This window comes from Melozone crissalis, unplaced genomic scaffold (genome assembly GCF_028551555.1).
Source record: "Melozone crissalis strain CALT ecotype California unplaced genomic scaffold, PUWL_Pcris_2 ptg000018l_1, whole genome shotgun sequence".
NCBI classification, from domain to species: Eukaryota; Metazoa; Chordata; class Aves; order Passeriformes; family Passerellidae; genus Melozone; species Melozone crissalis.
The window spans coordinates 16,662,223-16,674,251 of record NW_026535796.1 but is presented as its reverse complement, the minus strand read 5'-3'; the positions used below and the strand labels follow the sequence as shown (position 1 = coordinate 16,674,251).

Here is a 12,029-nt window from a genome sequence, read left to right as displayed (position 1 = left end):
AGCTTGCAAGAGCTGTATGCACTGTGGGCATAGCAGCAACCTTGTATTTCATCAGAATTAGTCCCCAAGGCTTATGACTTCAAACTGTGCAGACTGTGCAGATCTGAAGCAACATCTTCAAGTATTTCGCTTAGGAGATAGCATGTTCAAGGAACTATCATTCAGTCAGCTCACCCTAAGACAAACATACTTCATAAAACAAGAGAAAGTTTACTTTAGAATACAGCCCAGAAAAATTGTAACCTCCCCCTGCTGGGCAGGATCTTTAGAGCCCACACTGATCTCACACATGCGCATCAGACGTTTTGGTACTTTGAACAAACAAGATGTCAGTGATCTGCACATAAAGCAGAAAGGGGTGGAGAGGAAGCAAGGGGAAAACACTTCAATACACAAGTCCCAGGCAGAGAGATATATTTTTTAGCAAAGTCTTTATTACAGAAATATTCATCCTCTAGACTTTTATATCTGTACATGCATTTCTTCCAGTAGGAAGATGCTGCTAAAAACAGACAAAAACAAAAAAGGAAATCCAGAATGGGCTCCTTTTCACTTGCTGCTCAGCATTGGCATCTGTAACTGAACAATAATCTTACAAATAAGAAGAACTCATTAGAGAATAGACTTTGTGTTACAAAAGCTAGCAAGCTTTACTGCTAAAGGTGCCTTCTGCTATAGAAAAGGTCAGCTTGAAGGATCTGTGCAGGAAGGGGCAGATATCTCAGAATTGCAAAGCCCTATCAGACCTCCACAAAAACCAGTTGCCCAGTCATTCTCCCCAGTCATCACTCTGTCCAAAGATGAGGACAGAGCAGGGACTCACTGCTGGGGCCCTGATTCTCTGCACCAGCCTTTCTTCCCAGAAGGAAAACCAAGTAGGTTTTACCAAGTAGGGTTATTACTACCTGCCCCACCCCTGACAGGAGACAGTCCTGGAACCACCTCTGTAAGGCAAAGGCTCACTCACCAAGTACCTTGTAACAGGTCCCTGGCAAGGACCATCCACTTATCTCCCATCCAGCTTCCTGATGTCACAGTCATTGTACCATGTGTAACAGCAGGAAATCTGCTGTGCCCAAGACACCTCTGAAAGGGAGGATTTGCACCCCACTCTCTTAGGTAAGCAGTTGGGGCAGTGCTTCTTGTGCATTTCCTACCTTCTTCTGGTCTACATCACTCCTTACTGCTGACCACTGGCTCAACAGAACAAACAGCCCAGCCATTAGCACAGAAACCTGCAGCCTGCACAACTGCAGAACCTGCTACTTATCTGCTGCAGTGCTGGCACTTGAGGCAGAACTCAGGATGCAGCCATGGCTCCAGACCACAGTGGAGTCAGAAGAATGGACAACTGAAATAAAAGCAATTTATCTTTGCATCCCAGCTACAGAACCTATACTGGGCACTGATAACAGTGATATTCCCAATATACAGCATCAGCAATCCAGTCAGATCTTACCATATTCACATCTAAATCCACAGCTAACAAATTTTATGTTCATAAAGGAGCAGGGGAAGAATCAAATTAATTGTAATCTCTATAAAGTTGGCAAACCAAGAATGCAAAGAGCAGAGCCAGCTTGGGGCTGAGTCCACAGTATGCAGCAGTCTCTGAAGTAACCTCCAAGCTGACAGGAGCCAGCAAAGCAGAGCTAGGGGTAGAGGAGAAGATAAAGAGGCAAATGGGAGAAACGTGTCAAATCCAAAACCCAAGGGATCCATTCCAGAAGCAGCTGAGCACCACCACCACAATCTGCCAGGTCACACTAGGAATAAGCAAGTAGGCTTGGCTCCCTCCTGGTGGCTTCTCATCATGCTCAAAGGGAAGAGCTCCACTGAAGGCAAGGCATAGCTGACTCCAGAAACAGGAGAAGCGAGTGTGACAGTAGCTCTCTGTATTTCAGATCAGAACCTAGGCTGGAAGATGTACAGTAGGAGCTGAATCAGGTCAACTGCAAGGGAAGAGAAGGCCTATAAAGCATGACTAGTTACCACCACAAGTCAGTGAAGCAGGTGAAGCTACCAAAGCACTGGAATCTCAACAGAATTCGTGGCTCATGAGACTTCAGGGGGGAGGTGAAAAGATGTGCAGAAGAGCAAGGGAGAGAAAAGTTATTGTATGTTAGGTCCAGTAGGTTGTAGAATGAAGATATGAATAGTATTGTTTAACATGGAGCAGACAGCAAAAGCATTGTCCCCTCAGGTTAATCAGTGTCTCATGTGACACAAGACAGTTTAAGTTCTGCTTCTTGAAGTAGAAATAATCCACCTGCAGGATGCAGGTGGCCCAAGGGCCCTATTGCCAGAAGATCAGGCTGTGTTGCAGCTCTAACAGTTCTTAGCAGAGTGGTATCAGAAATGGGATGTCACAGGAATAATGGTGGTTGGACAGTCTGGGTATGAGGCAGTAATGTTCTGTTTGCTCCTTTCTCTGTGGTGCCGTAGCTCTGGAGTAGCCAACTCAAGACTTGGGCACTTTGGTGTAGTCTTCACTGTGTATGTTCTTGCAAAGCGAAATGGCCAGTATCATCCCCAGCAGCTGGAACGAGTATGAAGAGTGGGAACAAAATCAGCAACCAGACAGATAAGGTGGGAAGAACAGGTGATATTGGGAAGCAGAATACAGCGAACATCTTTTAATGACACCATACAGGTGAATAGAGTTAGTCCTCAACACAAGGCAAATGCAGTAAACTGAAATGACAAAAAATTTGGCTTCATAAAGATGTGACTTCATCTGGAAACTATGCTATGAGCTTTTTAAGGCAACAAATGGGATTTCACTAAAGTGGGATTTTGCTTGCCTCAGTATTCTGGTTACAGAATTGCCAAAAGTCAGATACAGCAGGCAGAACCACAAGTAGACAAGGCTTTGTCCAATTTTTAATCCAGTCAACAAAAGCCACAGTTCAGGCAGACACAACCACAAGCTAGAACTGCACTGTCATTAAACCAGGTGTCTATTACTTGAGAAAACAGCTTTGCCTTTAAAAAAGTCTCCATGAGAAGACAGTATAGGTTCATGTCAGGAAATTACCTACCTCTATAACAGCAACACCAGTGCAAACCCCAAGAATGATACCAAGGTTGTCCTTCAGCCACTCCTCTACACCATCCATGCATCCCTACAGAGAAAACACAGCCACAAAGAAGAGAAGCATGGATCTAAATATGTCAAAACTGAAAATCCATAACATATCTTTGCACACAGGAATTATCCCAGTTACATGCTATACCATGTTTCATGGAAGCTTTTGCAGAAAAGGGCAGGATCCCTGTCACCCTGTCCCCCCTTGCCCCAAATTCCACAGGTACTTCAAGCAATAAGGACATGAAAGAAGTGCTCTAGATTTTCAGAGGAACAAAGACAAGGCAGCCTCAGTGGAAGCTTCACAGGGCCCAGACATACTCACTCACCTGCTCATGAACAGGCCAGTCAGCATATGTTGCAGTGCCATTGAGAGGGTCTTCCAGATTGCAGAAACCTCTTCCTTCCACTAAGTCCTTAGATCTATTGGAGCAGGAGCACGGATACTCAGTATTGCTTTTGTTCCTTAGAATATCATTGTTTTCCCATTCCTTTGCTCCAGTCCAGCCACAGCAGGCAATCTAATAATGACAGAGAGATCATTACAGTCTTACCCTTTGCACTGGCAAGATAACTGCACATGACAATAGGCAGGTAGAAGTACTCAGGAGCTCTCGGTGCAAGAACAGTCATGCCATACAGTCTGCATGAATGAGCAGCACTAAACAGCACCCTGGTTGCTTATGTACAGAGCTGTCCAGAACACAGGCACATTATTTCCTACTGAAGAGCCACTCTGCTAGCAAAACAAGAGTTCAAGGGCCCCGGTCTCAGCCGCGGCCCGGGGCAGCAGCAGCCGCCACACGGTGGCGTCCCCAGGCCGCCAAGCCCCGGCACGGCACCGCGCACCAGCGCCCGCCTGGGAGCAGCACGGGCCGGCTGCAACACGGGATAGGGAAAACTTCCGTCCAAAGAAACATTTACATTCCTATAGAGCCACGTGATAAAACCCTACTCGCTGAAGGGAAAAGCACATCGGGACGTCTAGCAAGCAGTAAGATCCTAAGCATGGATCCCGGTGCTTGCCCAGCAGTACAGAGCAGAAAGGCTGTCCTATGTCAAGGTAGAAGTTTAGGGGAAATCCTTCTTTGCTCGGAAAGGAAAAGTAACGTTTCTGCTATAACAGACATGAGATACAAACAGCTGAACATCCACATCAGGACAAGCATTTGGTTTCCAAAAGAGTGCTGTGAAGACACAGCCTCCAGAAGGAACTACATTTCCTTCACAAGAGGTTTGGACTTTAAACTCCTGGTTTACAGAACCCCACCGTCTTTCAAATACTAACTCCAGTGCGTGAGATGAAGTAGACTCTTAACACTCAAATTCTCCATCTCTGCAAAACCTTTTTCTTCTGTTCCTTCATAAAAGAAGGGCCCAAGTAGCAGCCTCTCTCCACAGTAGAATCAGGCTTCTCTTGAGTTCACTACCAAGGAGTTACAACTGCAGTGAAAAAACATACATAACTCATTCTCCAAGGAGGAGAAATACTGCAGGTCAGTGTTGTGCAAAGCAAAGAACAGACAGAAGACAAATGCTGTTACTTGTACTTACTACCCATCAGTCCCACGCTGGCCATGTGTTTAACTACAACAGCCAGCCAGCTCTCAAGCTTGTGGTTTGGCAGTAAAAACACCTGTCATGACTCCAGTGTGCTTGAATACCCTCTAGCTGCTCAAGAGCTGACCCTGATGCTAAAACAGAAACCATGGGCAGTTGGATGGCTCCCAAGAACGCTGATACTTGCAAAAGAACCATCACAATAAGCAAGCAACATGCACCAAGTAGTAAGGCAGGTGGTGCTGTTGACTTGCCTGGCAATAAACTAGGGACTTTTTGTTACAAAAATCATGTACAGAATGTTTTTCACACATTAGTATTCAGGAGGCCCAGCAGACAAAGAGAAGTGTTGGAGAGCCATTTGACAAGCTAGATACACTAGCACACAGCCAACACTAGCTAGCTCTAACACTCAGCAGACAAGAATGGTTCAGGGTCTGACACAGAAGCACCAAGCAAGACCATTTTCTAGTCGGCAGGCACCAAACCTCACAGGCCACTTTGTAGATCAGCCAGATCAATGTGCAATAGTTGCTTTTCTGTCCTCAGCCTACTTTAAAGGTCATTGCCTGCACTGACAAAGAGCATCATCTACCTCTTGCTGCCCACCACGACTCACCTGTATCTGCACATAGTCCCATGCATCTTGCAAGTTCCTCCTATCTTCGTCCGAAGGGTCATACTTTTCAATCAGATCTACAACTATGCCAGACAACTCAACTTTCAACTGGCAAGAAAAAAAAGAGGCAGGAGAGTTAGATTATCAGTTCTTGTAGCCTTTTCTTTGGTCTTTCAGATACACATACAAAGCTACAGTCACTCATAAAGGCTGACTGCAAATAGTTAACAAGTACAGATAAGGGCAGCAGCTTTGCTGCTCAACAGCCAAAGCACCAGCAAGTCCTTGCCAGGACCTGGGGAAATCCTACAAACCAGGAGAGCAGTAAGGAAACAGATCAGGTTTGGTTACCTGCTAAGACACAGACTGAACAACTAACTGCCTGCCCCAGACAAGACAGATGTGCAAGGTAAGTGCAAGCTGAAGGACAACCCTGCCTTAAGGATTCACAGGTTATGTGTTTCTAACTTTGTACTGCAGGAGAGACCCTGCTCCAGGATCTCTGCCACTGCAGCTCATCTCCACTGCTCAGAGAAGGTGTAAACCACTCTGCTCATGAATGCAGACGGATTTGCTGATACACAGCTGATGGAAACCTGCCTTTTTCACAAGGTGCTGATCTACCTCTCCCAAAACTCCCACAAGTCCTATTTCTATATTAAGACAGGAAGTATTACCACTACCTAAACTGCTCATTAACAGTCTTATCACAAAGTTCAGGTGTATCAAATCATCTCTTCACCACCATTCCTTTTCCAGAGATATTTACAACACCCTTCAGTTTGATGAGAGGTGCAAGCTACCACCTGGCAGACTCCTTCACCTTCTCCCTCCCAGCTACTTCTGAAGCTCTTCTTAACCAGCCTGTACATAAGGACTGCTAAGGACAGACCCAGATTCACAAGAGGTTGAAGAAAAGTGCCATTAGACTACCCAAGGCATAGGATAGACTTACATCAACCTAAGCACGAGGATGTTCCCATCCCACCTATTACCTTTTTGACTGTGGTGTTACAGCATATTTCAAATCAGTGGAAATGGGTTTTCTCTTTTCTTCTATTATCAAGCATTTTCAATGACCATGGCAAATACCAGGACATTCAGCAAGAGGAAGCACTGCCTACTGTTGAGAGAAGCTTCTCTACATCAGCAACTCCTCTTCCTAGGAAAACTGCAGCTCAGTTCACTGGGATCAGCTATGTCAGGCCAGACGGATGGGAGCTGCATGATCTTTCTTCTCATGATGTCTATCTCTTCCCCTTTTAATTACTTCACTTCCCTTTTTCTTCCCTTCAAATCAAGGCAACCTGACCTGGTTCTCACTAATGAGATTGGCCTTGGCTGCTGCCATAAGCCTTATCAATTACTGAACCTGTGAGTTCCCACCCTGACCCCTCCTGCACACTGCTGCTCCACATGCAGAGGGAGGCAAGGAGAGCTGGGCTTGTTTTCCTACCCTGGGCCCATCTTGCCCCTTAGCTATTGGGTCAGATGGAGCCTACTGCCACTTCTGCAGGACCCCACCACAAGCAGACAGGACTTGAACCTGATGTCCCCAACCACAGCTGCATAGGGAAGCTGTATGTCTGCTTTGCCCTTAGTCTTACAAAAGAACAGCAAAGAAGTCCTGCAAACAGCTCTTGTTTCAAAAAGTGAAGCATTTCAAATTAAAGAAAAAAATAAATCAGGCTTTCCTAGGTGTTGTAGCAAGCAATCTGAGAGAGGGGGAATATTATGCAAACAGCGGCACAGTTCTGGAGCCACATAGGCAGCCTGCTTGTGGGTTTAACCTATAAAGCAGCCCAAAGGGAAAACACAGGCATCTGCAGCTGTTCACCCTTAAGCACCTGGCAGAGGAAAACTGAAAGAGCAACGAGCTAGAAAGGCACACAGAACACGCAGGCTTTCAACATTCTAACCATCTCCACCCATTTACAGTTATCAGGACTTAGCACTGTGTGAGACATGAATACCTCAGGAAATGGCTACCCTTGCTTTCAGGGCTTCTTGCCCCTTCCCACTCTAGCAAGCCCAGTGTCCAAAGGCACAATCCCACCACCTCCAAGCAGGGGCACTTAGATCCTAGGCACCAAAGCCACAGTTCACTGCCAGAAAGCAGCAAGGCGGTCAGTCTCCCCACCACATGGGCTACTGAAGACGGAGATGGGGAAAGCTGAATGCCAGAGGCAAGACCAGGTCTTTGATCACACAATAGATTGTGCAGGCTTCTTCCCCTATCAGACACTGTCAGTCATCTATCCTGTCCCTGTCAGATGCAAGTTAGATCCTTTCCTCAGCACTTATTAGCATCTAGCCTGCACACAAAAGCAGGCTCAAAAAACTGGAGGGAGCTCTCCTCTGCCTTGTCACTTCAGATTCTGAAACTCATGCATAGTCCACAGCCCCAGACAAGTCACTGCATGCAATCACACAGGCCTGTCTGCTGCAAACAATAGCTAGCAAATAGGGCTATTCCCAAAACACCACCAATCTCCTTTACTCAAGGCACTTAGAGCCAAGCTGCACAGAACTGTGTGAACTAGGCCAAGAGAGAACTTGCCCAGGCTCTCACACATTTAGGGGCTTGTGATCTACTAGATGTAGGTGATAGCAACATTCAGTTCACAAAGCAGAATATCATTTGCAGCATTTGTGATGTTACTATGTTGTTGACGATAAAAAACCCCCACCCAGAGTTTCAGCCACCAACAAATGTAGGGAAACGAATCTTGCATCAACATCCTCCCAAAAGTACTGGGCAATTCCAGTCTGAAGGGGCATTCCTCTAACAATGCCCATGGGAGAGGCAAAGTAGCAGCCTTCCTGTCAGAGGCTCAGCCTTTTACAGTTACACTAACTCTATTCCAGTATACCTTCATTTGTCAGTGTGGGGGAGGATTTTGACACCAAAAAGGAAAACAGATATGCCAATAATAACTTCAAGTGAATCCATAGAAATAAATACTTCAGTTACAAGTGAAGGACTGAGTACCACCTTGCTACATTCTGGATCCAAAATCTTTTCCTTTACCCTTGTTGTTCCTTGTTTTATATCGAACCAAGTTCCTGAAGTCAGAAAGAAATAAACACAAAGAACACAACAGACATCTGGGGACTGGCTGTTGAGCAGTTTCAGTGTGCCTCACTGTGCTCCAAGCTGCCCTGGGATGACGTACAGCCAGCGAAGCAGAGCGACTCGCACAGCAGCACTGAAGCGCAGCCCCAAACCACTGTGCTGGAGGTTTCAGCCAAGGCCTTCCTCAAGCAGCTTTTCTTAGTGCTCTAGGCAGGTACTTTGGAGGATCCCTGAAAAGAGAATGGCTCTAGAACAGCTTTTCCATTAATTTTGTTCATTAGGGACTGAACAGGAGCATTTGTTCAAAGCCCAGCTTCCCTGACCATTCTCCCAGATCTGTAAAAGTGATGATCTCAGTCACACCAGCTCCAACAGCTGTGGAAAACAACCCCCAGCACTTTTAAACTCTCCCTGGTCTGATGAGGTTTAAATGAAGAACTACAGCTTAAAAGTTGGAGTTTTCTAGAGTAGATTGGCAACTGGAGGAGAAATGCTAACAGAGGTACAGAATTTCCTGGTTTGAAGTCACATTTCCCCATCGCAGGGGAATGCCCATCTCCACACCTCCATATCTGCATTAGTCAGAGCTGTTTGTTGAGAATTATCTTTACACACCAGTTTTAGTCACTGTTTTAGTTTCTCCTTTAGTTTCTTCCAGCCCAGAGAGCAAGCTACAGTCACACCACATTTGGCAAGGAACGCAGCCGACAGCTGCTCAGTCACCATAGTACAAAGCTTACATCAGTTATGCTGGTGGCAGGCACCTTCCCCCTGCCCCAAACTTCTCCAACCGGCCCCATCCATAACCTCCTCAACTGTTCTGCTTTCTGTAGCCATCTAGCTAAAGAGTTGGCTGAGGAGAGGTAAGCACAGCCATACAGTGGTATATACAGCAAAGGACAGGGTTACCCACAACTTGTACCCGAAGCCAATAGTGACCCCACAGCTATAACTTGTTTCCACTGCATAAATGTGGCTCCCAGTTTAGCTCTTAAGTAACTGAAGACCTGATCAGGCACTGCCTTGGCCAGTCAACCTATAACCAAGATGGACTGTTGCAATGCACTTAGGTAGCTCAAAACCAGGTAGCTCCCTTTTACACTACGAAGCATATTGGAGCTCTAGAAGCACACACTGTGAAACTGCTTTCCTGACAAAGGAATCCACTTCAAAATATTAAACCACTTGGCTTTAAACTCCAGCTGTAGAACGGGAACCATCAGATATTTGGGTTTGCTTCTGTGGAAAGAGGACAGCTCTTTCAAGAAGAGTTCCACCCACAGATGCAGAAAGACTGAAAGGACAGAACAAGATGGCACAAGGAGGAAGACCAGTCAAAAAAGTGCTCAGGCTGGTAATTCCTCAAGGCACCAGGGATGGCAACATGGTAGAAACCACTGCTACTACCTGCCCAAATAGCTGTCTACAGCAGGATCAAGAGGAGGTATGGGTCTAAAGCATTTTAGGACTTTTTTTTTTTCCTCTCTATTCCCACTACCCAAAAATAATGCCTGCATACCAAATAAAGTTTCATAATCCTTAAGAAAACAGCACTATTGAGGCAGATCAGAAAAATCAAATAGCAAAGCTATTGAGCTAGGAGAAAAGGAGAATCTAGTTATGCCTGCTAGCAGGATAGCCCAGTTTGGAAAAAAGAATTTCTAGGTATCACCCTTCTCCCAAGCCAAGACTAAGGAAAAGATGCATGGTAATAAAGACTCACCGTTTCTTTCTGGAAGTAGATGACCAGTGCAGCAGCAATCTGAGCTAAGAGGATTATCATCAGGCAGGTGAAGTACTGGAAACAAAAAACAATAGGTGATCACTGTCAGTCTTTAGAAAGGTCAGTATACAAAAGTTAATGAAATTACACACAACATGAGCCAACGTCTTTTTGCCTGCAGACAAACTCTGCTATCAACAATGCCTTCCCAGGAAAAGGCTGGAACCAACGTCAGAGCAGTGCAGTTCAGCACTTCTCCCATTAGGCCAACAGAAAGCCTTCAGGAAGGAAAGGGTTTACATGCCCTCTCTGCATGTGTCATCTCGACTGGGACTCTCTCCCACATCCAACTCCATTCACAGACCATTCTGGCCTCAATCAATCAGCTGGATTCTGCCTACCTCAAGCCTCAACAGAAAAAAAAGAGTCAATTTTACAAACCTAATTTTTAATGTATTCTTTTTTAAAAATCAATTACCCTTTTAAAACAAGCTATTTAATTTGTTTGAGGATCTAAATTTAAGATTCACCAGCAAACTGCTGAGGTTACTTTTAAATGGTGGCAGCTACTATTGCTAGACAAGATACTGCTAATACCAGCACACACAGTGTGTGCCATGCTTGGTTTCCAATACATATGTGCTCAGCATAAGACAGAGTCATGTAGCAGGCTGAGATGTATGATGGTGGTATCATCTCACCTATCACAGACGGAAAGTTTCCTATAGATGAACTGCCTGAAGAGAGGTCCTGACATACAGGACATTCCTAATTGGGTCTCTCTCAACTCTTGCACTTTCCACAGATGTGGCATCAGGATACTATCACTCTTCCTCTTTTCTTTCACTGCCTTTGGAACTTGCTCTTCTACCACTGAAAGCACAGTACCAACTGGGAAGTCAGGGCGAGGGGGACAGGGTATGCTTCTCAGTTGGTAGTCCTCAACTCACTGTGTGCAAGAAGTGTCAGTGACATCCTCTCTCATCCACAGTTCTGAGCTTATTATCAGTAATGTCTGAGGAGCTCTGCTGCAGTCTGCTGACTGCTGGAGAATTTAATGTGTGCCAATTAAGAATTAGATCTAAGTTGACCTAGCAGAAATAACATCCCCAGGAGACCAAAGTCCCATCTACAATCCAACAGATATTTTGCAGGAGATGTATTAAAGGTTGGTTCTAAAACAGGCATGAATACTCTCACCAGACCCAAGAGACACCGGATTTCATTGACGGCTCCAAGACAGCCCAGGAACCCCATCAGCATGGTAAGTGCCCCAACACCAATGAGGATGTATGCACCAGTCTTCAGGGAGGGAGATGACATCTCTGTAGGAGCCAGGAGAAGGAACAACATTAGCTACTGACAAAAATATACGTCTGTCATCACCATTTATAGAACTGTGTCCATATCTACTGATAATTGTCTTTGTCCGCTCCAAACAGACTGCACAGATGTGTGCCAAACACGGTAACAGATAGATGCTTCTGGTTGTCTTTTGATGAAAGTAGACTTGAAAGTCATCCTGCAGGACTCCAGAGCCTGGAAGACCCAAGGTCACTCCAAACAAATAACTGTCTCCAAACAAGGCTTATCTCCTTACTGGAATTCTACTCTCTCATGAATGTACTGCAAGTAACAGTAATATAAAAGATGATCTACTCCATAACTACTGTCTCTTTGCTTCAATTCCCTTTGCTATCTTCAGGGAAGCTTTCTTCCAAGTCTTAAACCCCATTTTTGGACAGCCTTTTCACTCTGAAGCACTATTTCTTGTTGTAGACACTCTGTTTTCACTTATCCACTTGCAGTCAACACTGGGACAAACTAACTCTGCAGAGTGGAACATGCAACAAGCTACAGCTAGTGTTGAGCACAGATGATGTGACAGGTTACTTAGCAAGTCTGGCTTGAATGGCTTGTGGCCAGGCACCTACCACAGGCCGTTGAAGCACCTGTGCACAAC

At 45.4% G+C, this 12,029-nt stretch overlaps 1 protein-coding gene across 1 annotated transcript in view; it reads right to left on the bottom strand.

Annotated features, from left to right (window-relative positions):
* Positions 1-2,409: 2,409 nt before the first annotated feature.
* CD82 (CD82 molecule) overlaps positions 2,410-12,029 on the bottom strand; it is a 36,411-nt gene continuing 26,791 nt past the window's right edge. Inside the window, exons 4-9 of the mRNA XM_054276003.1 lie at positions 11,267-11,391; positions 10,067-10,141; positions 5,268-5,375; positions 3,418-3,609; positions 3,042-3,125; positions 2,410-2,539 (exon numbers count right to left, since the gene is read on the bottom strand). Coding sequence (XP_054131978.1) covers positions 2,462-2,539; positions 3,042-3,125; positions 3,418-3,609; positions 5,268-5,375; positions 10,067-10,141; positions 11,267-11,391 — 662 coding nt within the window. The 3' untranslated portion in view covers positions 2,410-2,461. The remainder of the gene's footprint in view (positions 2,540-3,041; positions 3,126-3,417; positions 3,610-5,267; positions 5,376-10,066; positions 10,142-11,266; positions 11,392-12,029) is intronic.